General features: G+C 45.7%; 1 protein-coding gene across 2 annotated transcripts in view; it reads left to right on the top strand.

Annotated features, from left to right (window-relative positions):
- PPARA (peroxisome proliferator activated receptor alpha) overlaps nucleotides 1-26,729 on the top strand; it is a 65,275-nt gene that overhangs the window by 30,248 nt on the left and 8,298 nt on the right. For both annotated transcript variants that reach the window (XM_019739218.3, XM_074326569.2), the window contains exons 2-6: nucleotides 8,499-8,744; nucleotides 14,128-14,288; nucleotides 16,672-16,810; nucleotides 17,593-17,795; nucleotides 24,013-24,460. In XM_019739218.3, the coding sequence (XP_019594777.1) occupies nucleotides 8,537-8,744; nucleotides 14,128-14,288; nucleotides 16,672-16,810; nucleotides 17,593-17,795; nucleotides 24,013-24,460 (1,159 nt within the window). In that variant the 5' untranslated portion in view covers nucleotides 8,499-8,536. The remainder of the gene's footprint in view (nucleotides 1-8,498; nucleotides 8,745-14,127; nucleotides 14,289-16,671; nucleotides 16,811-17,592; nucleotides 17,796-24,012; nucleotides 24,461-26,729) is intronic.

Below are 26,729 nucleotides of genomic sequence, written 5' to 3'. Positions count from 1 at the left end.
GGTTGGATACACAGGAAGCAGGAGCCACACTATCTGCAACCTGCTGTCCACTTCTCTCTGCCAACCAACCCCACTTGCTACCTGCAATCCGCCGTGCTAACTGCAATCTGCTCTTGCTAGCTCAGCCACCATCTTCTTGCTAGCCCCCATTTGCTGCTAGTGTGGCTACAGCAGTTATATTAGTGGCCAATGGCTCACTGGTTACAGCTGACGGCCAACTAGCCACAGCTGATGGCCATCCAATCACAGTTGATGGCCATTTACTATCTGAGCCAGCACCTTTGCACGTGAGGCCGAGAGCCTGGAAACTGCACTCCTGGCTCTGTCCCCACACTGTGTTTGAATGCTGGTTGATGATGACAGGGTCCTAACATTGACCCACAGAGGTCTATAAAATTGTAATAACATGATGCAAATGAAGTACAAGCAACTTTGAAAACTTCACTGCAAGTTCAATGTCTAGACAAGGTGCTGTGAGTTACATGCCATAACTCCGTAAAAAACTGTGTTCACCAACCATTTCTCCCAGAACGAGGGAAATACCAAGTATTACAGGAGGGAGAGATTCTAGAGTCTCAGAGAGAGACAGTCACCACACTATAGAAATAAATAGGCACGGCTCTACCTTCCCACCTGACGGATGATTTATCTGACTATAGAGTTGGGAGTAATTTTTCTTCTGCGTGTTAAAGGTGGTCTTTTGACTCCTGGTGAGAAATCTAAGAGTGTTCTGATATTTAATCTTTTGCATGTGATATGTCCCCCACCCCCACCCCAAAAGCTTGTAGGAACGTGTGGGACCTTCTCTTTGGCCCCATGTGCTCTGAAATTTCCCAGTCATCTGCCTTGATGGGTCTGTACTCATCCATTCTGTTGGGAACCTATGGCCTCTTCCAAGCTGGAAACCCATGACCTTCATTTCTGAGAAGTGTCGTTGAATTCATTTGCTGATGGTCACCTCACTGCCCTCGCTCTGGGAGCTCTTCACGGGGGTGGGGTTCACCTCCTGGACGGGTCCTCTCACTTTCTTCTCTTTCTTCTCCCATTTTCCATGTCTTTCCGCCTTTCTTTGTGGAAGATTATGGCCTTTCTCCTCCGACCCTTCTGTTAAGTTTGTGGTCATGTGTTTAATTCCCAGGAGAGGTTTTTGTTCTTTGAAGGTTCCTGTTTTCTCACAAGTGCAGTATCTTATCTTTCCAAGGATATTAATGCTTCCTCTGGTTTTGTAGTTTTCTTCCTCTTGTGTATTATTTCCTCCAAGTGGTTTTTTCCTGTATCTGTTGGCTGTGTCTCTTTCATGTTAGAGGCCTTCCTCAGAAGTCTGGTACTTTTTGGTTTTCTACTTGTATGTACAAGTGAGGAACTACAAAGCTGAGTGAGGCCGCGGGCAGAAGGGTGGGGGTGACCGTTCTGGCTTCCTGTGGGGATCAGGCTGGGAGGGGAGAGAGAGGCTCCTGACAGCTGACGGCTGGTGTCTAGCTCTTCCTTCTCAAGTGGAAGCTATTCCCAGATACGATGGTGGGGGACAGGTGGAGAGAGGAAGAGGAGACGCAGGCTGGGCATTCCAACGCATCCACTCGCTGAGTCCCCCTTGCGTTGTGGTACCTTGCCTCCCCTCCCGGGTCTGCTGACCGATGTACAGCCATGGACACTGAGGGCCTAGCGTTCCAGTGACACACAGCCCTGCCCTCCCGAGGATGAGCCGCGCGTCCTCCCCACACGCTGCTGCTGCTAAGAACCCTGTGAGGTGAGAACTGGTAGCTGCATCGTAACTTCCCTGAGGGGCTGAGGCCCACAGGCCAGCCTGTGTGATCCTCAGACGCCCCCCACACTAGTTTACCACTGGACTCGTCATCTTCCACCTCCCACAACTCTCTCTTCCCCCGAAGACCCGCCAAGCCGAGCCCGGCCCAAATGGCTGACACGGAATTGTGAGCAGATAAAGGGGTAGTAGTGGTGTTAAGCCACTAAGTTGGGGGGTTTGTTACACAGTAACACGTAACTGAGCTCTCAACGTGGGTGGTGCAGCCATTCTCAGCTACTGATTCAATGCTGTTTTGGGTCAGATATGCACGTGGCCTTACCCTTTTCGTAGAAACGCCCCTTACCCTCTTTTCTGCCTCATTTCTTTCTAGTCACCATTTAGGATTCAGCTTGGGTGTCCCTCCTTTATGGAGCCCTCCCGGTCCCTCCAGGACTCCCCGTGCTCCAGCCTTCCTCACATTTCCTCTGCGAGGGTCTGTTTCCTCGTGTCCCCCACCTACGAGCTGGGCAAGTTACCTGCCTTTCTGATCCTCTGTTTTCTCCCTGCAAATGGGCCCGGTACTGCCTACCCTGCCCCGGTGTCGGGCAGATGAAAGACAATACAGTAGCACCTCGGTTTTCGAACATCTCCGTTGATGAATATTTCGGTTTACGAACGCCGTAAACCCGGAAGTAAGTGCTTCGGTTTTCGAGCATCCCTCGGAAGTCGAACATGTCACGCGGCTTCCGCTGAGTGCAAGGTCCTGAGGCCTCGCTGTCGGCTGTTTTCCAACGTTTCAGAACTCGAACGTCTTCCGGAAGGATTACGTTTGAAAACCGAGGTTCCCTGTACACGGAACTGTTCTTGCGGGCCTGGCCCACGGGTGCTGTCAGTGTCTCGTCTCCCTCTCTGCCCTCCCTCCCGTTGCTCACACCCACCGCCAGGGCTGTCGGCCCCTCCAAGGCTGACGTGCCTCGTCAGGTGTGTTCTCTGGTGTCAGGCACGGTCGTTGCTCAGGTGTGTGCCTGTCTGTTGCATGAAGTTTATAACCACGGTTGCCCGTCCCAAAGGTGATCTGAAAATGAAGGCTCAGCCTATCCCATGTCTGCTCTCTTCCTGCCAAAGCCATTTAGGCCTTTCCTGTCAGGAATGTCATTCAGTTTTGTCACTGGCCAGGCCCCGGCCCTCCGTTGCTCCTGTCGGCTGGCTGGTACATACATGAGCGTCGCCCCATCGCTGCTGATTCCGTCTGTACTGGGTCAGAGTTTTCACATGTTAAATATGAATTTCATTTCTGTTGACTTTTTATTCTTGTGAGAAGCTTCTCGGCTCACATTTCACTGCAGCGGGCACGTTGGTGTCCAGAGTTGCAGGTTTCCTTTAATTATTCTGGTGTCACCACCCACAGAGGTAAGATTACTGTATTGAAAACCAATGACTGTATTTTTAAGAAAATAAGGCGAGTGTTGGCTTTGGAGTGGAAGTAATACATACTGTCGTACAGCGTGAACCTTGTGTAAAATGGGCAGTTGCCCGTGGAAGTGGTGGAGAACACTCTTTTCACACATTTAGATAAATGGACAGAGGCCCTCCTCAGCCCTCTTCTGTGCTACGTGGGCTTGTCACCCATTTTCACATGCTAGATTCTTTTGATTACAAAATTCCGATGCCTTGGGCATTGTTGGGAAAGATCTAGATACTGCTGGTGAAACCTACGTGGTGTGCAAAGTACTCATAATGTGTTTGATTTACTTCACTAAAATACGCAGTCCCGCGTTTCTTTACCATTGCTGTACTCCGGTTCTTCTCTCTTCTGTTTTCAGCGTGTCTCGTAGGCTTTTTCTTTACTCTGTTAGCGTGTTAGTCATTATGCAAGTGGTAATGATGAATCTATTTTGGTGAATTCCTGGTGCCAGGTGAAGGTGCAGAGAGCTTGTTAGCACTCTTTTGTTTACTTTGAAATGTTATCTTAAATCCTAGCCCAACAAATCAAGCGCAAAGCCTTCTAAGTATTAGATCTAATATCTAGAAAGTATACAGAAAAAGTATAAAGAATCTGATTAGATAGTGTATTGGAATTGGGGGAAATTGGAATTGGAGAAAAATTCATTGTTTAAGAGATGTCTTGTCTGCTACATAAAAGGTACTCCTTTGACAAAAATTCCGTCTTTTATCTTTAAATCACTCAGTGAAGTCTTATCAGGCTTAATTTAGCAAAAGAAAATGCAAATAGATTTCTATAAGATAGCATTACTAGGCATATTAAGTGACAATCTGAGAGGGTTTTACAATACAGTAAATTAGGATTGGTTACAGAAAGATAACTAGTAGCAAAGGGAAGTCTAATGTTTGCAACTATTTATCTGGACCCTCTTGCGTTAAACATAAGTTCCTCATGTGAAAACTCATGTCCAGCTGCATTTGTTCTTTTTCTTGATTATCTGATCCCAATTTTAGAAGAATATTTTGATAGTTGGGACAGTGTTTAGCAGTTATTAAATATTTAATTTCAGAAAATATTTACAATGAGCGTTGTGAGTCCACGGAACTCCATTAATCATGCAAGGAGGAAAGATGGCTGGATGCAGTGACGCCCTTGGGAGCCAACAACAGAGGGATTTGTCTTCCATCATCTTTTATTCCAGTCGGACAGAGCACCTCACTCATTCATCACAGAATGTTTCCCAAGTTCTCTACCTGCCGCTTCTAAGGTAGAGAGTCAGATGGAGCTCGTGGCCCTCCCCAGCAGGCTGTACTGAGTGCCTGCTGTGTGCCAGCCCGTGCCCAGGCTGCGGGCACAGTCCTCTCCCTGGGCAGAAAGTTGTTGGTCAGCGTCACCTCTGCTCCCATATCCCTGCCAACTTGGGACTTCCTTTGCTGTTATGCTTAGATTATTTTCCCTCTTGCGTGCTTTAAGTCCCCACGATGATTATAATTCACGCTGCAAATTTCTGATCCCTTTCCCAAGGTAGAACCACTCTGACTTCTGTTCCAGATACCCTTATGTTTTGTTGTCTTTGGAACGCTGACAGCATGCCATTTTGCAATCGAGGTGCTAACGCTGAGCCGAGGTGAGTTCTCATAGACCTTCACCTAGTTACTTTCTGGGGGAGCGCGTCCTTCCTGAGCACGCCTCAGTGCCAGGCGTAGCTGAGCGTCAGAAATAGAAATCCATCATCTGCTGTACAGTAGGGACTGGACTAGAAGTCAGGATAGGAAGATGAGCAAGGCACAAATCCTACCTTCAAGAAACACACAGTACACGGTCTAGTGGGAGAAGTAGAAAGTGCCTAACTGCATACACTTAGGGCTGTCTCCGAATTGGGCCCAGAATCTGGGTGCTGGGCGAACCCAGGGGAGAGTGCATCCAGCCGTCCTTGGCTTCCCAAATAAGAGCTCATTACACCAATAACAACTCATTTTAGCCTGCTCTCCCGAAATGGAAAATGCCTTAGTGTTAGAGGTTGTCAAGTGATGTGAAAATTCTTGCAGGGTTTTCACCTGCCTTGTGTTTAGGTAACATAAACCAGTAATGTAATCCTATCTTCCTTCCTCCCTCCACTCTCCTTTCTTCTTCCTTCCTTCCTTTCGTATTTCTTTAAAAAAAAAATGTTCTCTACCCTGCTTCATAGGTCACAAAGGGATATTTTGATAGATAAATGTTCAATTACTAAGACCTACACATAGAATTTCAGTAGTTCAAATGTGAGTTTCTGAAATGCAGCAGGCAGCTCCAACATTTAAGTTGGATGGGAACAAAAAAAAAGCATCACAAACCCGAGGGTGTGGGGTTAGGGAAAGACTGATAGGACGGCACAGACCATCACTGGCCGGAACTAGGGACGGAAGCTCTGCCTTTTCTCAGCGCTCCCTTTGCTCTGCGTGCTAGGAAACAGAGGACCTATTTGAGTTCCCTTTGCATTCTCTGGTTATTTCTCAAGCCATCGGGTCTTGCCTCTTGGGCCAGACTAGGAGCTGCCGAGAAAAGAGATTGTTTGTCACACCTCTTGTCCCTCCAAAGCACTTGGGCATGGGACATGGTAACTGGTGCCTCGTTTGCTTTTCTCCTTGAACTGGGGGCAGTGGCATGTCCTGTGGGTATTAGATAAGACGTGGGGACTTCCTGTGATACTTCTACTCCCCGAGCAGAAGTGACAGTGATGGGGGAGAGCTGGGTGCTGGGGCATGCCTGGGGCCGCAGGCCAAGCCGGTGGGCGTGTGCCCTGCTCTCTGCCTCGGGGACTCGTTCAAAGGGAACGTCTCTTATCTGCATCAGCTGGAAGCGAGAAGGGGCCAGTGTGTTCAGTGATCTGTGGGAAAGCTGGTCCTCGGGCCAGAGTTCGGGCCGGTATTGCCTCACTCTGTGGAGGGATGTCATCTTGTTTGGCTCTCTATTCCCAGGAGGACCGCTGTTCCTCTAACGAAATCCAAGGTGTGCTTTAAAACCACCTGCAAAGTGAAATGATAAGGTCTCCAAGCATCGTAACTGTGAATGCGATGGCAAGGAAACTAACTCGTTCCATTAGTCAAAGGTCACTTTCTCCTGGCTGGACGAGAGAACATTCGCAGGACAGAAGGCGCTGTTCCCGTGCGTCCCCCACTGCTACGCTGAGGAGACTGGCGTGGACGAGGAGGTGGCCACAGCCCCCGACAACACAGCGTCAGCCGCCTGTGTGCTGGTCACTCGGCCGGACTTCTTGGAAGTCAGTCAGTGACTGCGGTTTGGAACCTTGTGTTCGTGGTGGAAAATACTTGAAGTCATGCTCTCCCATGGTGTTTAAGTCATGCTCACCCATGGTGTTTCTTGCCTTCCTTCAGATACAATGCAGAATGAAATATGACAGAAAAAACGCACAGATTCACAGCCTGATTTACACTCATACATTGGAGAGAAGGAAACTTCGAAATCCTTTGGGAGGCTAATGGTTCTCTTTGATTTTTCCTTGTATGGTACTGTCAACTGGGATCATTCATGTCAGAAATCCAAGCATGGGGTGTGAATTTCACAAAAATGTGTGAATTGCACCCGGTTTTCATTTCTAAAGGCAGCCTTCATCTTGGCACTCGAGGCTGCTGTTTGCTCTGCCGGAGGCTGAGCTGTGACCCTGAGCCATGACCTTGTGCCCACATAGGCGCGGTGAGGGGCTCGCTTTGGGGGGTGTCCTCACTCGGCAGAGGGGCCCCACGTTCCCTGGCAGCGATGTGATGGGAGCCGCTGGCCCCACGGTCTGGTCCTCTCCGTGATGTGAGCGTCTCAAATGGAAACCAGTCTGGAAGCTATGTCACCCGCCAGCCTCGCTGGTCGCTGGGCTCGGGGTGGACGTGGTGAAGGCCCAGAGATGGAGCAGTGCAGGTGAGGTCTGGACCCGGCCAGGCCTGTGCCTCTGTTCCCGGGGGCACGGGGGACGGGGGGACAGTGACGAAGGTGCAGTCAGGTGGGAGACAGTCACACAGGCGCAGATGTGCTGAGGAGACTGGGCGTTAGTCTGCAGGTCACAGGAGGTGGCTTCAGCATGTGATTAAGAGCGTGACACCGACCAGCCTGGGAAGAGCTACTGTTTGACTTTGCGCCTGTGCCTGTTTGCTCGGCCACCATGACAAAGCACCACAGAGTGGGGCTTAAACAGCAGACATTTGTGTCCTCCCAGCCCTGGAGGCTGGAAGTCCGAGACCCAGGTGTCAGCGGGGCTGGTTCTCCAGAGGCCTCTTTCCTTGGCTTGCGGTGGCACTGTCTTCGCCTCCTGTCCTCACATGGTGGTCCCTCTGTCCTCACACGTCGCTGGTGTCTCTTTCTGTGTGCCAGTTTCCTCTTATTATAAGGACACCGGTCAGACTGGATTAGGGTCCCCCCAGTGCCTCATTGGCTGTGATCGTCTCTTTTTTATCTCCAGATACAGCCACATTCTGAGGTGCTGGGGTTAGGACTCCGGCACATGAACTCGGGGGGGAGGAGTCACGGTTCAGCCGTCACAGTACCCACATGGAGAGTATTCTTTCACTTGCGAGTTGAAGCAGTCTAGCTTTGATGCGGACTCACCTATTTAGAATTTTTAAAACTACGATATGTTTGTTACTGTGCAGTCATTTTCTAGGACTACGTCCATGAGTTATCACCAGCCAAGGGTACACGGAGAACGTGGAACATTGTGCCCAGGGCACGTGCTGACTGCCCCTCAGCCTGAGCCACACTGGCTCACTCGTTCCTAGAAGTTACCGACTGGCCTGCCTCTATCCTGGGGCCTTTGCACTTGCTGTCTGATTTGCTGGAACATTCTCCCCCCTCCCCCCCGACATCTGCACAGCTCACTCCCTTGTTCCTTCAGCTCTTACTGTCCTCATCAGCGAGGCCTTCCCTGCCCTGCCTGCACAGAGCAGTGTCTGTTTCCCACATACTCTTGCTGTGTTATCGAATCGCCATCAGACATGCCATCTGTGTACTTGTCTATTTGTTCACGGTCTGTGTCCCCACCGGAAGGGCGTTTCGGGAGATCACCTCTGTTTTGTCCATCCCAGGAACAATGGATTGAGCTCAGCACACAGTGTGTGCTCAGTGACGAGTGACCGATCCCCGGCCTGGTCAGGGTTGACACCTTAAACGTTCTGTGTGTGCTTATCAAGACTCAAGCCTAGGAAAGATGGTCAACAGTGTTACTTTTTATATGTCTTCATTGACAAGTGCTGTTTTCATTAACGGAAAACCAATGTTCTTGTACGTATGTCAGTTTCAGCGATTACTTCTCTCTCCGCCCAGTAGGTGGTGCTCCATCCTGGGACCCACACCATTAAATCAAGATGGTGGACACAGAAAGCCCGATTTGCCCCCTCTCCCCCCTCGAGGCTGATGATCTGGAAAGCCCTTTATCTGACGAATTTCTACAAGAAATGGGAACCATCCAAGAGATCTCTCAGTCCATTGGTGAGGACAGTTCCGGAAGCTTTAGTTTTACAGAATACCAGTATTTAGGAAGTGGCCCAGGATCTGATGGGTCCGTCATTACAGGTAAGTGGGCTGTTTCCTAGAAAGCTTCATTTGGAAATGTTTTCTTCTGCACAGAAAAACGTCCTCTTTAGCTGGAAAAGAGTCCCATCTTCCTGCAATGAGACCTTTAGATATGCTAAAGCATAACATCCACTGCCAGGGGCCTTAAGCTTTCAGGTGTGTCTCGCATCTCATAGTATGCCTTCTTTTAAAACCTATCCACAGATCAGTTAATGTTTGAAATTCAGTTAAGGAAGTCAGATGCATTTTTTTTAAATGCTGTGAGTTTATATTTCTTCAAAGCAGAGACTCCTCTTAAATCTGGGAATGTATGTGAACCACCTCCCCAATTCTTGCATTAAGAACGATGAGACAGATAGAAATAAAGCATGGGGTGTACTCAGGGAACCTGTGGCATCATTGGGAAATCAGACATCGTGAAACAGTTCATCCTTCTGGGCAGCACTTAAGCCCACCCAGGAGGATGTGGTATAAACTGCAGCTGAAATTGAAGGAGGCTCCGTCTGTGGTGGCCTTGACCCCACAGGGCCCTCTGGCAGAGGTGGGGCTTGGGTCGGGATAAAGACGTTGGGTTTGAGACCTGTGGTTGGGAACGAGGTGCGTGTGTGGTTTTCGACAGGGGCTCTTGGGGAATGGAGAGAAGGTTCTCCTGCAGTATTTGGTGAGAGGCCTCAGGTTCTTTCCTCTCACGGTTCCCCTTGTGTCAAGTTCTTGGCCTGGAGCACATGTCCCCCGACTGTCTTCTCGCGCATTCCCACCTTCAGGAAGACAGTTTTTGTGACAGTGCGCCAGCCGACCCTGGTGATTGTACGACAGGGAGCATTTACACCACTGGCAGTGGTGCACACGGACGTAACCTGTGTGCAGAGAGTAGCCGGAAGTGCGTGTGCTCTGAAACCCAGCAAGCTCACTGGGGACAGACATTGTTTATAGGAGGTGTGTACAAGAGTCTGAGTGTAACCATATTTGTGGTAGCAAAGAACAGGGAACGGGGGACATGGAACATCTTTTCGTACACTTATTTGCAGTATACCTTCTTCGGTGACGTCTCTGTGCAAATCTTTGGCCCATTTTTAAATTGAGCTGTTTTCTTACTATTGACTGTTGAGTTATTTATTCTGAATCTAAGTACTTTATTACCTGCAAGATGTATAAATTTTTTCTCCCAGTTAGTGGTTTGTCTTTTCTTCCCCTTAGCAGTGTCTTTCAAAAAGCATAAGTCCTTAATTTTTATGAAGTCTAATATCAGTGTTTTCTTCTTTCACGGAGTGTGCTTTTCTGTGTAACACCTAAGAAATCTTTGCCTGACCCCAAGTCACTTTTAGAAGTTTTATATTTTAGCTTTTACATTGATGTCTAAAATTCATAGAGTTAATTTTTATGTATGGATCAAAATTCATTTCTTTTCTCTCCATTTTCTTTGCATTGTAATTGTTCTAGCACAGTTTATTTAAAAATCTGCTGTCTCCACAAATTGCCTTTGTACCTTTGTCAAGAATCAACTGACCATAAATGTAGGAGTCTATTTCTGGACTCTCTACTTAGTTCCGTTGATGTATTTGTCTCACTTGACACGAATACCACAGATCCCGGATTACTATGGCTTTATAATAAGGCCTGAAGGCAAGTAACACAGGCTTGCCAATTTTATTCTTCTTTTCTGAAGACGTTTTGAGTATTCCTGGTCCTTTTCATTTCCATATTAATATTAGAATCAGTTCGTCAATTTATACCAAAGGAACCTGCTGAGATTTGGGTTGGGGCTGTGTTGAATCCAGAGCTCGATGTGGGGAGAGCTGACATCTTAACAATATGGAGTCTTGAACCATGAACTTATTTCTCCATTTACTTTAGGTCTTCTTTAATTTCTCTCAGCAATGTTTTGTAACTTTTAGTGTACAGGCTTTCACATTTTTTATCAGATTTACTGTTAAGTGTTTCATATTTTTGATGCTATTATAAATGGTATTTTTAAAATTTCAACTTCTGATCATTTGTTGCTATTTAGAAAAATACAATTGATTTGTGAATATTGATCTTGCATCCTGCATCTTTGCTAAACTGATTAATTCTAGTAGTTTTTATAGATTCTTTAAGATTTTCTACACAGATAATGATGTCATCTGTACATAAAGACAGTTTTACTTCTTCCTTTTCAAGCTGGGTGCCCCTTATTTCTTTTTCTTGCCTTATTACACTGGTTAGAACCTCCAGTACAACAGTGAATAGACGTGGTGAAACATCTTGCCTTGTTCCTGATCTTCCGGGGAAAGTATTCAGTGTTGCACCACTAAGGATGATGTTAGCTATAGTTTTTCATAGATGTCCTTTGTCAGGTTGAGGAAGATTCCTTCTAATCCTCGTTTTTATCAAAAATTGATGTTGGATTTTTGTCAGATACTTTTCCTGCATCTAGTAAACTAATCGAATGGTTTTTCTTTTTTAGTTCGTTAACGTAGTGAATTACATTGTTTGATTTTAAAAGGTTAAGACCACCTTGCATTCCCAGGATGAATCCTACTTGGTTATCATGTGTTACCCTCTTTATGTAGTGTTGGGTTTAGCTTGCTAACATTTTGTTAAGAATTTTTATGTCCATGTCCATGAGGTATATTGGTTCTAGTTTTCTTCTCTTGTAAAGTCTTTGTCTGGTTTTGGTATCAGATTAATGGTGGCCTGCTGGATGAGTTAGGAAGTATTTCCTCCTCTTTGATTTCCTGGAAGTATTTCTGTAGAATTGGATTTTTTCCTTAAATGCTTGGTCAATTTCACAGATGAAGCTATGTGGGTTGTTTTTTTTTGGGGGGCGGGGGGTTATTTCTCTGTGTTTCATTTTGGATAGTTTATTTTGCTGTGTCTTCAAGTTTACAAATCTTTTTTCTGCATTGTCTTACCCACTCCTATTTCTATTCAGTGTGTTTTTCACATCAGATATAGTTTTCATCACTGAAGGCATAATTTGGTTCTTTTTTCACCCCCTGCCTTCACCTAACATTTTCAGTCTTTCATCTAGCTTCTTGAACATTTAGAATACAGTCATAATAACTTTTTAAAATGTCTTGTCCACGAGTTATATCGTTTGTTTCATTTCTGGGTTAGTTCTGTTTCTTTGTGTGTTTTGTAATTTCTTTATTGGATATCATACATTGTGAACTGTGTTGTTGATGGATGTTTTTGTATTTCTATAAGTATTCTTGAGCTTTGTTCTAGGATGTAGTTAAGTTACTTAGAAACTATGTTTTATCCTTTCAGGTCTTGTTTATAAGCTTTGTTAGATGTGACTATAGCAGTGTTGATTCTAGAGGTAATTTTTCCTAAGTACTGAGGCAAAGCCCTTTCAAGTACTTTATCAAATGCCCTGTGAATTCTGAGGCTCTCCACTGTGACCGGTGGGACCAGGACTATCTCTAGGTCTGTGTGAGCCCTGGATATTGTCCCCTCCAGTGATTTCTGGTTGCTGCTGCAGTGTCTTTGCTTTAGGCTCTCTCAGCTGACAGAGCAAAGACATATGTGCATATACTGTTAGGTTGGTGCAAAAGTAATTGCGGTTTAAAAGGTTAAAAATAATTGCAAAAACTGCAATTGCTTTTGCACCAACCTAATAAATCATGTTAATACACATATCTATACATTTTCCATATGTAGCCGTCTGCATCTATATTAAGGTACACATGAGTTTATACTGGTGTCTGCAGCTCTAATCCATCGTGGATCATTCTAGCCTGTTCCTTTTGTTTATCTGTACCCTCCCACTTCAATAGTGAGTAACCTGGCTCCCACCATCCACTATTCATATAATTAATTGTTATTTTTCAGTGTCCATGTTTAGCAGTTTCAGAATTGTTAACCCATACCCCTGTTAGCTACTTTATCAGCTAACGTACGGTGCCTTTTGCCTTTAGTCTCAGATTCCACTCATTTCCAAGTTTCCTTAGGTCAACACCGTCTCCCCACCTTTTTTAGGGGACTTGGTTCATACATTTGTAATATAGTCACATTCTTGTGTTGCATTCAGCATTCCATCTTGGTCTCCCCGACCTCCTGAATTATTTTTGTTTTATTTGTAACATTAAGGTTCACTCTATTCTGTAAAGTTCTGTGGATTTTGACAAATGCATAGTATCGTGTATCCACAATTACATTTTCATATGAATAGTTTCACGACCTCCCAAAAACCCCTGTGCTTCACCTCTTCAACCCTGCCTGCCGCACCCCCACCCCAGTAGCTGATCTTTTTATCATTGCTGTAGTTCTACCTTTCCTAGAATGTCAATTATTCAGAAATCACATAGTATGTAGCCTTTTCAGACTGGCTTTTTGTGTATCCACTTGCCTATTAAAGGGCATCTAGGTTGCTTCTGATTTGGACAATTATCAATAAAGCTGCTGTAAATGAATAAAGCTGTGTAGATTTTTGTGTAGATATAAGTTTTCAAATCACTTGGGTAAATATCTAGGAATGTAACTCCTGTAAGACATTTTTCTTCGTAAGAAACTTCCAAACTCCAAACTGTCCTCCCAAGTAGCTGCACCACTTTTCCTTCCCACCATCAATGAATGCGAGTTCCCGTGGCTCCACATCCTTGCCAGCAGTTGGTGTTGTCAGTTTCTTGGATTTTAGCCATTCTAATAGGTGTATAGTGATGCCTCACTATTGTTTTAATTCACAATTTCCTAATGACCAGTGATGTGGACCATCTTTTCATACGCTTACTTGCAATCTGTATATCTTCTTTAATTGAGGTGTCTATTCAGATCTTTTGCCCATTTTTTAATTGAGTTGTTTGTTTTATTGTTGAGTTTTAAAACTTCCTTGTATGTTTTGATTACAAGTCTTTTATCAGATGTGTGTTTTGCAAATATTTTCTCCCAGTCTGTGGCTTGTCTTTTCATTTTCTTAACAGTATCTTTTGCAGAGCAAAAAGTTTAATTTTAAGAAAGTGCAACTTATTTTGTTTCTTTCATGGGTTATGCTTTTGGTGTGGCCCACATGGATTTTTATACTGTATTCTGATGCAATTTACTAAGTTAAAAATTGCAGAAAATCTGGAAGGAAGTAGACAAACTAATGAGTTCTGTAGGATATGTCAAGTGTGGGGGCCTTGGGAGCCCCATGGCGGGGAGGTACCTGTGAGGCAGCTGGATCTGCGTGTCCAGATGCAGGGACAGCTCAGCAGGCACTTTGGAGATGCCAGCATGATGGCAGTCCCAGGAACACAGAAGAGGGTAGGACGGCTCAGGACGGGCCGACTCAGGATGGGAGCTCCTCCCGACTCGCTGATGCCTGCCCACCAGATACGTCACATGTGAAATCATCTCCTTATGAACCTGATTTAGGCATGGATGCCTGGAAAATTAATCAGCCTTTCCTGTCTGTTCTCAGACACCCTTTCACCCGCTTCAAGTCCCTCATCGGTCACTTATCCTGTGGTTCCTGGTAGTGCCGACGAGTCTTCCAGTGCAGCGTTGAACATTGAATGCAGGATCTGTGGGGACAAAGCCTCAGGCTACCATTACGGGGTTCACGCGTGTGAAGGCTGCAAGGTACGGAGGGCCCTGGAGGCAGACAAAGGTGGTTCCTTATATTTTATACATAAGTGTTTGTCATAACAAAAATGGATCTGCAGGGGCTGGCCCGGTGGCTCAGGCGGTTGGAGCTCCGTGCTCTTAACTCTGAAGCCTGCCGGTTCGATTCCCACATGGGCCAGTGGGCTCTCAACCACAAGGTTGCCGGTTCGTCTCCCGCAAGGGATGGTGGGCTCCGCCCCCTGCAACTAAGAATGAACATGGCACCTTGAGCTGAGCTGCCTCCCGGATGGCTCAGTTGGTTGGAACGCGTCCTCTCAACCACAAGGTTGCCAGTTCAATTCCTTGAGACCCGCAAGGGATGGTGGGTTCTGCCCCCTGCAACTAAGATTGAACACAGCACCTTGAGCTGAGCTGCCTCCCGGATGGCTCAGTTGGTTGGAGCGCGTCCTCCCAACCACAAGGTTGCCAGTTCAATTCCTTGAGACCCGCAAGGGATGGTGGGTTCTGCCCCCTGCAACTAAGATTGAACACGGCACCTTGAGCTGAGCTGCCTCCCGGATGGCTCAGTTGGTTGGAATGCGTCCTCCCAACCACAAGGTTGCCAGTTCGACTCCCGCAAGGGATGGTGGGCTGTGCCCCCTGCAACTAGCAATGGCAACTGGACCTGGAGCTGAGCTGCGCCCTCCACAACTAAGATTGAAAGGACGACAACTTGACTTGGAAAAAAGTCCTGGAAGTACACACTGTTCCCCAATAAAGTCCTGTTCCCCTTCCCCAATTAAAAAAAAAAAAATGGATCTGCAGAAAGCCACAGACAAGAATCTGACCCAGGTGACAGATTCATTCCTCTCTTCAGAGGCTTTGACAGGTTGCTGGACTGCACTTTGTAAATAACGTAGAGATTTGTGTTCTTTAAAGGAAAACAAACCACATGGAGAGTGATCCCTCCATTTGGACACGAGGTCAGAGAGCTTTTTTTCACTCTCTCGATCCTCACCGGGACGTCCGGGAGGGCAGTGGTTCTGACGATCAGAGACGTGCAGCGTCTTGCTGAGCATCCCACAGCACACGCCAGGCAATGGCCACACCCAGTGCTCTTTGCTCCCCAGCTGCTCCTGACCTCCCAGCAGGCCTTTCCTGCACGCCGGGGCGTCTCTGCACCCAATTCACGAGCACCTTCGTGCATGCCCTCATTCCCGTGCTAGCTCAGCCAGACCGCTACGCATAACATGACCCAGGGCCAGCAGCACAGGAGGTCAGCCATGTCCTTCAGTGTTCAGCCTGCCGGGTCACCGGCCCTCCTGTGACTTTCCAGCCTGAGGGCAGAAGGACCACGTTCTGTGGTTCCCTGAAGCCTCCCTGCACCGTCGCATACGCGTAGAACTATATGTGTATTCTCAGGTTGGGCATTTCATGTACATGATACATGGGACAGCCAGTCTTCTGAATGTCTGGTTAACATCAGAAATCGCCTTTCCTTGCGCACGCTGGACATGTTTACTAACTCCTGGAAAATGCCACAGCCGTTAATGGTCTGCTTTCTTGACAGACCGACATCCTGCCCCGAGCAGGTGAGGTGCACAAGTAGGATGGGCCACGTGAGCCAGGGTATCTCTGCCTCCTGACATTTAAATTCTCTCTCCTCACCCTCCCTCATAATCTCATACATTGTTTGGCCATCCTACTTTACAAACTAGATAACTGCTCAAGTAAAAATATCAACCTTCCTCTTACGTTTCCCAAGAAATTGGCATTCCCTGTCATGGGGGCCAGTCAGGCCTACCACCCAAAGATGTGGAAGAATGACTGGAAAGCAAAGAGGAAAGAACCTAGTGCACATATAAACTCCTTCACAAGTTTTCTAACCACATACCTTTCGAAAACCAACTTGTAAAGTAGCCTTTTCTGCATGGTTAAGTTACTTGAGTTTTGTTTTTTATCAACTGAATAATAATGTTTCTTACTGGGTAAAGTTTAAGGTGCTTTTATAAAGCGAGAAAATTGTTTGCATAGAGCTGACTTCCTTTTATTGTATTATAATTTTTGTCTTTTAGGGAGTTAATATTCTCAAAAAATTTCTAGAAAGTTTTTAGTCACAAATATGGATATGTCACATGACAGAAAAAAGTTACGTTTGTGTAAATCTTAACAGGATTAAATAACTCTTTGGGAGACTAACAAACCAGATAGGGACATTTGGGAATTATTTAGAATTTTGCCTCATTTTGTTGTTGTTTAGTTCTACATATAATGAAATTAAAATTTTTCCATTTGTCCCAATTATTTTTAGAACTATTTCTCTAAATTTAGTTTATTTTTCAAGAGACAGTAATTAAACAACAAGAAACGTGAATAAAGCAATGACATTTACTTAATAAATTGTATATTAATATCACAGGGTTTCTTCCGGAGAACTATTCGACTAAAGCTGGTCTATGACAAATGTGACCGTAGCTGCAAGATTCAGAAAAAGAATCGAAATAAGTGCCAATATTGTCGTTTTCACAAGTGCCTTTCTGTTGGGATGTCCCATAACGGTAGGTAAGGTTATCTATTGCGTTTTCCCAGTCCATGCCTCAGTTTACCTTCCTTGTTCAGTTGGAAGGGACTGTATTTGGAATGAATGTGCCGTAGCATTTAATACCCGGATAACTTTGTAACCATTATAACCTAAGAAAATAAAAGTCTTAGATAACTGAGATTCAGCAGAGCACTTGGAGTTACGGTTAGAAACTTCAAACAATAAGCCTTTGATACAAGAGCTTACAACCAATTGGAAATCAGTGGAAAGTCTTAATGTTCATAGCATACATATAAAGCAAGTGTCATCAAACATTTTACCCTTTTATGAATTTAATTATATTCAGTCATACTCTAATTTTAGAACATGCCAATTATGAGAAGGTAAATTTAAAATAATGAGTTCATGCAAGTTGCATGTCTACATTCTGAAAAAAAAGAAGACGGTCTCATGAACTCACTCAAAGGCTGACTTCCATCTCCTTAGCCTAAAGGACCAACGATGGATGAGCGACAGTAACCAACCTTAAGCCCGTCCTCTAATGCAATGAGGAATGCTGTCGCTTTTTATTTTAACCTTTTAAAAAAGGTCCAGGATTTATGGAGTTTGAGTTTTATTTTCACCTCTCCAAAGTAGAAAGTTGAGTAGTATTGAGAGCTGGATTTCACCTTGCCTATGCATTCTCACTCATAGTTTTAATTCTTGGCGTGAACTTTCCATGCAACCCGCTGTCATTGTCACTGCTGCGTTGTCATGTCTGTCTGTTCCACGTTATTCCGTCTCTCCCCCTGCCCCCAGCAATTCGTTTTGGACGAATGCCAAGATCTGAAAAAGCAAAACTGAAAGCAGAAATCCTTACGTGTGAACATGACGTGGAAGATTCTGAAACCGCGGATCTCAAATCTCTCGCCAAAAGAATATACGAGGCCTACTTGAAGAATTTCAACATGAACAAGGTCAAGGCTCGGGTCATCCTGGCGGGAAAAGCCAACAACAATCCAGTAGGTGTCTTTGCCGTGTTTGCTGTTGATTCTGAAGTGTCCCCTCGGCACCCTGTCACTAGCGTTGTAGAGCAGGATTGAGGAAACGAGGATTAAATGTTGGGAAAAAAACATTGATCCCCAAGGCAACGCAACAGAAACGGAACATTTTCATTCAGAGACTCTGACCTGTGGCTTAACAACAGTTCCTGTCTCCTGGGTCAGAGTCACCCCACAGCTCCTAGCAACCAAGTTATTATAATGACTATGTAATTAATACAGAAAAAAAAAAATTTTAAAATCTAGTGAATAGCTTGCCATATTCTAGGGTTGTTTCTGAAGTACATTTTTTTTAATACCTATTTTAATGCCAGGAAATGAAACCATTCACATCTCATTCCAAATGTGTTCTTGTACCCTTTCTCCTAAAACTGCTCCCTGCTCTCTGACCGCCCCCCACGCACACACATCTTGCTTTCCTTCAAGGACAAGGCAGTGACATCTCAGGGCTTGGAAAGGGTCATTTGTTTGCAAAAACCTTACTGTCTTTTTGGACAGTTCTGGGCCTTTTCAGGAGCGTCTGTGAGTGCGACACTTCATCACCTGCCCAGCCGAGCGCCATCGTACCTTCCCCCCACAGTTAATTAGTCTTTATCTCCATTACAGAACCAATCTCAGAGAGGGGTTCTGCCCAAGGCTGGCAAATAAGGATATTTCGCCTGTTCCTTTGAGCATGGTGACACAGATTTCATTTGTACTAATGAACAGCTTGAAGCAATCCTCATTGGGAATTACAAGCTGGAATTTTTAGTCACAGGAAAATAAAGTATTTCACAAGCTGTTTACTTTCACAAACAAACTAAACCTCTTTTTTACTAAGTCTTTAAATTCTTCAGTCACTTCTCCAGTTACATAGGCTGAGCCATTTAGAAGGGTTCAAGCAAACGCTCTTAAATCAGTGAAGATACGCACCTTGGACAGCCCAAGGCTCATACAGATCCAACCCTTTCTGGATCACAAAGGTGAAAGCAGAGTAACCTTTTGACTTTGAATTTGTATCCTAGAAATGATTAGTATAGCCCCAAATTAGAGTAACCAAAAATTTTGACCTCTTTGAGATCTTTCTGAGATCTTCTGTGTCTCCCTTGCATTGTCAGAAATTAAAGCAAACTTACAGGTCATCTTTCCTCTTACCAAACACTGTTGTTTAACATGAATTTGCTTCTACATATCCCACTGAGATCTTAGAAGGACCCGGCCCCCCCCTCGGCCAGAGCCCGTGCAATCTGGGCAGCTAAAGACTCTCTCACACACGCTTCCTCTCTGACAGAATCTGTATTTTAGGTTTAAGGAGATAAGTAATAGCCCAAACATCTAGGATTGGGTTTCACTGTATCAGAAACACAGAATTTGGTGTCCAGCCAGGAGAACTGCCAACCAGAGCACCCCAGGCTCCACTTTGAAAGGAAATGTCCGGGGTCACCCACTGCATTCGAGTGCACTGTTGGCTCCAAGCCAGGCTCACTTCCCTCGCCATGGCCTCTGTCTGTCTGAGGATAGCCCAGCTCCAGTCTCCCACCTGCCCGATGCGCCTCAGACCTGGGAGACTCCAGTGCGGCACAGCCTCTGTGCTCCCTCCGTCTGGAGGCAGAGCCGACGGGCGGGACGCCCACTGCCACCGCCCGAATGTGCCCAGAACCCTGGTTTTGTCACCACAGTGGACATTGGACACTGCAGCCTGCCTCTCTTGCACTAGGTTTACAAAGCACTGCAGTCTATTGGTGGGAAATGTATTGGGAAGACCAAGCCTAGGCCTTGACCTACTTACCTTGACCTGTGCTCAGTGGCCCAGTACTCAGTAACCTTCTCACGAAGGTTCCAACCTGGGGTGATATCACAGCCCTCATCAGTGCTCCGTGACAAGGGAAGGGATGGACCAGGGAGGCGAAGTCTGTCTCCCAAACATCCGAATCTGTGGGCTGGGGGTGTGGGGAGCACGTGTGTAATGTTAACAGGAATGCAGGGGCGCCAGGCTGCCAGGGTGTGTGTTGTTGGGGGCGGGGGATCATTCATTTGTCCAGGCCATAAACAGATTTAGTCACGCACCCATGACAAACCTGAACTTGTGTCGGGGACAGGCATTGACCCCAGAGCAAGATGGAGCCCCTGCCATCAGCCAGGACTGGGCTCGCTTCCTCACCGGCCCAGGAGAAGGTCCCCTGCAGGGCCTTACAGGCAAGGGCACCGAGCTCCCAAACGGTCACCCAGATTTGGCCCTGAGATGTGTGAGGCCTGATGGAGACAGATGGGCGATGGGCAGATGTTCAGTCTGAAAGCAGGGCTCTGGTTTGCTAGGAGTCAGGAGCTGGGTTTATCCTTGCAGACCATTCCTTTGTTCTGTGACCACCACTTCTGTGGCCTGCAGAGCAGAGGAAGCAAAGACCCCAGCTGCCCTGGAACCTACCAGGATGCTCGGGGGACCAGGAGGGGGAGAGGGCCTCTGGAGGAGGAGGGGAGCTGCGCAGAAGCCCCGTAGGGTCAGGCACTTTGGGGAAAGATGGGTTTCAGTTGAGAGAGTCAGGTGATGGATGGAAAGCAAACGTCTGTTTCCATCTGGACACAGGCTGGTTTGAGGCCCTGAGAGTTCAGAATGGTGGGCCAGAAAATGAGCTGGGCCCTTTGTTGTGAGGTCAGAGCTCTTCAGGACACTCGCTGCCCCTCGATTTGGGGGTGACAGGGACAGAAGCAGAGCTGAGGAACTGGGGGAATAGTAGTCCCCTCTGAACATGGCTTCCAAAAGAGGTGCTTTCAACAGCACCTTGAAAAGGTAATGAGTCTATCTGTGAGCTGTTAGGAATGTTCCAGAATGACTTTCAAGCGAGCAACATGCAAATGAGTGTGAGGAGCTTTGAAGTCAGCGCCTTTTCTGTGATGTTTGCTTCTCGGCAACCAAGGACTTGGGCCCCAGCAAACAGGCACTCATGCGCACACACGTGCACACTCACGCACACTCACGCACACTCAGACTTCAGGCCTCTGGTTTTGGAAGCTAGCTGCACCTCTGAAAACTGGGTACGGGTGCCTAGTTAAAAACAAAACAAAACAACAAAAAACAAACAGTCTAGCACTGACTGTTTGGACTTAAGCAATTTAAAGTGTAAGGCGACAATTAAGTAGTCCTACTTTTTAAATCTGACAAACACCTCAGACCTTTATTCAGTTCAAATGAAGGGGACAGCGTATGTTTATTTCATAGACTCCCGTATTGCTCAAAATGGTCAAGAATTGTCTTTAGAGTCTTTGAATATCTTTAGTAATGGGAAATTTTTACCCTCTGAGAAAATAATTGAATTTGAGACAAAACCACGAGTCAGTTGCAGCCAGCCTGGTTTGCACACTGGGATTAAATAGAATAAAGTGTCTTGTTTGAAAAATAAATAAATAAATAAATAAATAAATAAATAAATAAATAAATGAAGCAAGAAAGCTAATTTTTGATATGTGGCTGAGAATGGGTTCTAAAACTAGTGTCGAAAGAGGAATTCCAACATTATTGTCAACCTTTCGGGACCTCTGGGACAGGGGCTTCCCACGCGCTCCTGGAGTAGCACTGTCCCTTCGGCAGATGCTGCCTGACACCACGTCAAGCGGTTTTCCTCCCGTGTTAGGTCGAAATATTATACATTCTACATAAGTTGTGTTTAGATTGAAAACATGCCTAATATTTTATACCATTTCTAGAAATGCAAAACCTAACCAAAGGCTTATTAAGTAACTCCATCCAAAGCAATTCTACCCGTAATTCACAAATGCTTCCTAACGGATCATGCTGCCTAATGTTTGATAGAAAATGCTGTTTCAATGTGTTTTGGACATGAATTTTTTTTTTTTTAACGTTTTAAAAGTTTGTTTGAGCAAACATTGATTCCAATCTGTCAGTGCCAAAACAGAAGGGGTTAGGAGCGAGGGGAGTGACTTTTATAGAGAAAGTGTGGACACAAGTAAAGGAAATTATTTGATTGGCTATAGCTTAAAGCCTAGTTGGCTGTTTGTGATCTATTGTCCTTCGCATTTTGATTTTGTAACCTCGAGACACTTACAGGCTGATTTTGAGGACATGAATTCTTGTAAGTAGTAGGACACACATATAACAGCGTCAGGTGTGGGCTGGGGGAACTGTCCGTTGGGAGCTGTTGGTCATGGCGTGCAGTGATTTGAGGGGAAGCTCCACTTCTGCCTCATGCTGTTTAAAATCTTTACAGCATGCTTTACTCATCTGAAACGACCGCCTGTGATGTCAGATATCGTCGTATTCCAACGGGGCTATAAAAGGCGCGTTCCAAAGTCACTATCAGTGGCACGCCTGTGATAAGTAGTCTGAGGAAGACTATCAGTAAAGTTGGGCAGATTTTCAACTGTGTGAGTCTACAGTTTCTAGCTTTCATTAGGATTCACAGGGTTTCTAATTTTGCCTGTTGCTGGAGCCTGCCTTCTAAAATCCAAGTGAGGATTTTTAAAAAATGTATTTGTTACCATTGAAGCCGCCATTTGTGAGAGTGTGTTGCACATAGAGCCGGTCCAGTGCATGTGTCCTGTTTCACAGGGCCCCCTACTTAGGCTTACACTGTGGACAAAAAACACATCTGTAATCAAACACTTCTGGAACCGTGCTTGCCCTGCCCTGTTCTGGAAAAGTCACAGCACACACTCATTACGTGACAGACCCTGGGAGACCGTGGCTTCCTTTAACTCAGCATTTCTCAAATTGTTTGACCATGGATGGAACTCTTTTTTCCCCCCTGCTGAATGTACTTTTTAAAAGCCTGTGATTTGAATAAAATCAGAGTGGCCTAATGGTATATTTTCTGGAATTAAGAGAAGTCTGCCATCTATCCGTTAAAAGCATTTCTCTAATCCATCCTAGACACATGCCTTAAATCTGAGCTCCAATTTCTGTGAAGCAGAACTGCCCCAAAACTTTCTTAAAAACCATGGTAATCTTGCTGCTTTGAAGGTCTTTGGAGAGAGAGAGTGTTCATCTTCCTTTGTCACACTTGAGATATTCAGGAATTTGGCTCTGAATTTTGTATTCAGAATGTTACTCATTCATAGTAATTTTAAAAATATCCCTTTCCTCAGATGTGGAACCAGATTATTTTTGTCCAAGACTATATTGCAAATTCTAATTCTATTTGGACATTTTGAAGGCAATCCATCGGATTGTTCCAACACAGCACCCTGCTTCTGTGCCAGATACCACCCGCAGGTGCCCTGAGGGGTTCTGTGCTGATTTCTCCAGATGTGCTTCTGCGCCCAGAAACAGGGAGACGTCATGCCACAGGTCCGGGCGCGGTCGCCGTGGCCGACCTTACAGGCGGAGTGGCTCCTAAAGCCACCGGCTGCTTGTGCCCTGTGCATGTGCCCCAGCAAACCGTGTTGGCCCACTCCGCGGCTGCTCTGGGCACACGTTGGCCAGAGTGGTGCTTGTGCCATTCTCGTGAGCCCTACCAGATACGTAATCCTTCCTGGGCATGTTGGCTGTAAATTATACAGCCAGCCGTCTCTTCTTTCCTCCACTAATGCAGGACCAGTGGGTTTGGGAGCCAGTGGCATGGCGACAGGCGGGCTGCTGCCATGGGCATTTGGGGACTTGTTCCAGAACGTGGAGCTCTGAAGGTTTCAGTCTTATGCACAGGGAAGCAAGCCTTCTCTGAGGCTTTTCCAGTTTATTCCCAAAGAACAGGGGTTTAACAATGCTGCCTGCTGATTTCTACACAAATGCCGACTTTCTGAGTTGTATGTATTTACATGCCAAATTCATTCATTCAACAGCCGGCGTTAAATACTGATGGTTATCTCTAAAGTTCGTAGAATGGTAAAGTCAAGGACTATCGTAATTACGGCTGCTGCAGGAGTTCAGAGAATATTACAAAATATTCAAAGTGCTTTCCTAATGTTCTCTCATTAACTTTATTGCCAAAATCAGTGCTTCCCTCTCTTAGCAGTGAAACCCCCCCGCCCCCCCCATTGTCAGGCACCGACCATTATTACCGGTTTTGATTGTTAGTTCTCGGTTAAGGTCTGCTTGTCCCCGACTAATTTTGCGATGGTTTAAGTACGAGGACTGTGTGCTGCACGTATTCTGGTTCTCGCCAGGTGGTTTGGATGCAGCGTATTGATCATTAGGCCGACAGCTTGTCACCAATTTCCTGACTTACTCCAGTGTCTTTCTTTGCAGCCTTTTGTCATACATGACATGGAGACATTGTGTATGGCTGAGAAGACACTAGTGGCCAAGTTAGTGGCCAATGGCATTCAGAACAAGGAGGCAGAAGTACGCATCTTCCACTGCTGCCAGTGCACATCTGTGGAGACTGTCACAGAGCTCACGGAATTCGCCAAGTCCATCCCCGGCTTTGCAAACTTGGACTTGAATGATCAAGTCACTTTGCTGAAATACGGCGTTTATGAGGCCATCTTTGCAATGCTGTCGTCTGTGATGAACAAGGACGGAATGCTGGTGGCGTATGGAAATGGTTTTATAACTCGTGAATTCCTGAAAAGCCTGAGAAAACCGTTTTGTGATATCATGGAGCCTAAATTTGATTTCGCAATGAAGTTCAATGCCCTGGAACTGGACGACAGTGATATTTCCCTTTTTGTGGCTGCTATAATTTGCTGTGGAGGTAAGTTATGGGTTTAATCTGCTGGTGCCATGTCACACATTCCTATCTTAAAGAATTTGACAGTGGTAAATCCACTCTGAGCTGGAGATGGGCTGCAGTGGAGTCAGCACTGGTGGGTGGGAGGGTGTCTGAGTCGCAACATCACCACTGACTAGAATTAAGTGAGAATTATATCCATATCGTATCATATTATAGCATATATTATGTATAAATACATATGCCTTTTATATATGTTCTATTTATAATTATATATAAATATATATTCTATTTATAATTATAACATAATATCAACTAAATCAGGTATGGTTAATAATTAGAATGTAATATTATGGTGTATAATATTATTATGATACAATTAAATGTCACATAACATCGTTTTGGTCAACAGCGGACCGCATACCTTGGGTCCCATAGATTTTAATGGAACTGAAAAACTGTCGCCTAATGAGGTCGCAGTAACGTAGCACAACGCATGACTCACGTGTGTGACGTTGGTGTCAACACACCCCCTGGCACTGCCGGTCGTTTAAAAGCATAGCTCATCAGTTATGTACGGGACATAACACTTGGTCATAAACGACTGTTACTGGTTTGTGTATTGACTACACTAGACTTTTACGGTTACTGTAGAGTGCACCCTTTCTCCTCATAAACAAGTTTGCTGTAACACAGTCGCCGTGTTATCCGGCAGCAGCCTCATCCATCTCATGTTTACGTGTCTCGTGAGGGCACCATTTCCTTTTGATCCCGTCTTGTGTTGTTTTGTGCAGCAACGAGCCGTACAGGCTGCTAGCCCGGGCACTAGGCGTGCGGCAGGCAGGGCCACCTAGGTGCGTGTAGGTGTACTACGTAATGTTCTCACAATGACGAAATCGCCTAACGACGTATTTCTCAGAACGTATCCCCATTGTTAAGCGGCGCGTGACTGTATATTATATGATTATAAAGTTATATCTGTATTACAGACAGTTCTTTATAAAGTGCCATACAGATGTTGGTACAGTCGTGGTCACTACTGGTATATTTATGCTATTTCATAATGAAAATAATTAGGAGTGAACCAGCAGCAATTGCAGTTTGCTTTGCTAGAGGAAATGGATCCCAGTGAAGGGAAATGCAGGCCTCTGCGGGAGCTGGCTCTGCAGCCCCCAGATTTTTGGCTCAGTGTCACGTTCCTTTAAATAGTACTGTCTGGGTCTACAAAGGTCATTCCTCTACTGTAAAATTGGTTTATCATACCTGGCCTTGGGGGACACCGACGGGGCGCCTGCTCCCACAAAGTACTGGCAGCTATATTGTCCCCCGGGATTGACACTTACAGAATTGAGGCTGCCACAACCACCCAGACTCTGTAAGGAGCGCGGGGTGAGGGCAGTCCAGCCCCACCCCATGAGGTGTGTCCCCGTTGCACGCAGCGGGGCCCAGTCTGGTGGAGGGAGTCCTTAGGCTCTGGCAAAAGTGTAAAATGGCAAAGCAGTTGGCACACGATCTGCCACTGTCCTTTGTACACTCAAGATGTGTGTGGTGGGTAAAGAGCAATAGCAGAACTATTTATATGTAGTGTGATCAGTTGTATGAAAGAAATTATAATCATATATTCACCCTACATATAGAAATATGTCTGGTGAGATATACATGAACCTGTGATGGGATTAAAATTATGGGGGGGTCACTTTATTTTTTTTAATCTCTGTTGAAAAACTTAATTACAGTTGTCCCTTGAACAACGTGGGTTTGATCTGCTCAGGTCCACTTATACTCAGATTTTTTTCAATATACAGTCACCCTTCTGTGTCCCCAGTTTTTGCATCCACGGATTCAGCCAACTATGGATCGAAAGCAGTATTTTAGATCCGCAGTTGGGAATCTGCAGATGAGAAGGGCCAACTGGGCATTGTCCTTACGCCATTTTATATAAGGGACTTGAGCATTCACGGATTTTGGTGTCTGCAAGGATTCCCTGAACCAATCCCCTGCAGATACCCAGGGATGACTATAGATGAGTTTTGGGGAAGTTATTTGTGTATTTTTGACCACATGGGGGTCAGCACCCCAACCTCCACATTGTTCCAGGGTGAACTATATGTTTTACAACCAAAACAACAACAACAATGAAAAATCTACATCATTGGCAACACTTTTGAAAATCCTAGGAGTGGGGCTTTAAAGAGAGCGCTACCTATTGAATATGGATTGGGGGCTTATTTTCTGTACCAAGGGCAGACTTCCTGGTCTGACAGTGTCCCAGGAAGTCTGGTACCCAGGGCTG

This window comes from Rhinolophus sinicus, chromosome 1 (genome assembly GCF_057876585.1).
Source record: "Rhinolophus sinicus isolate RSI-liver-muscle chromosome 1, RSI-T2T, whole genome shotgun sequence".
Lineage (NCBI taxonomy): Eukaryota > Metazoa > Chordata > Mammalia > Chiroptera > Rhinolophidae > Rhinolophus > Rhinolophus sinicus.
Note: the sequence above shows the minus strand (reverse complement) of the source record. Positions and strands in the feature narration are given on the sequence as shown.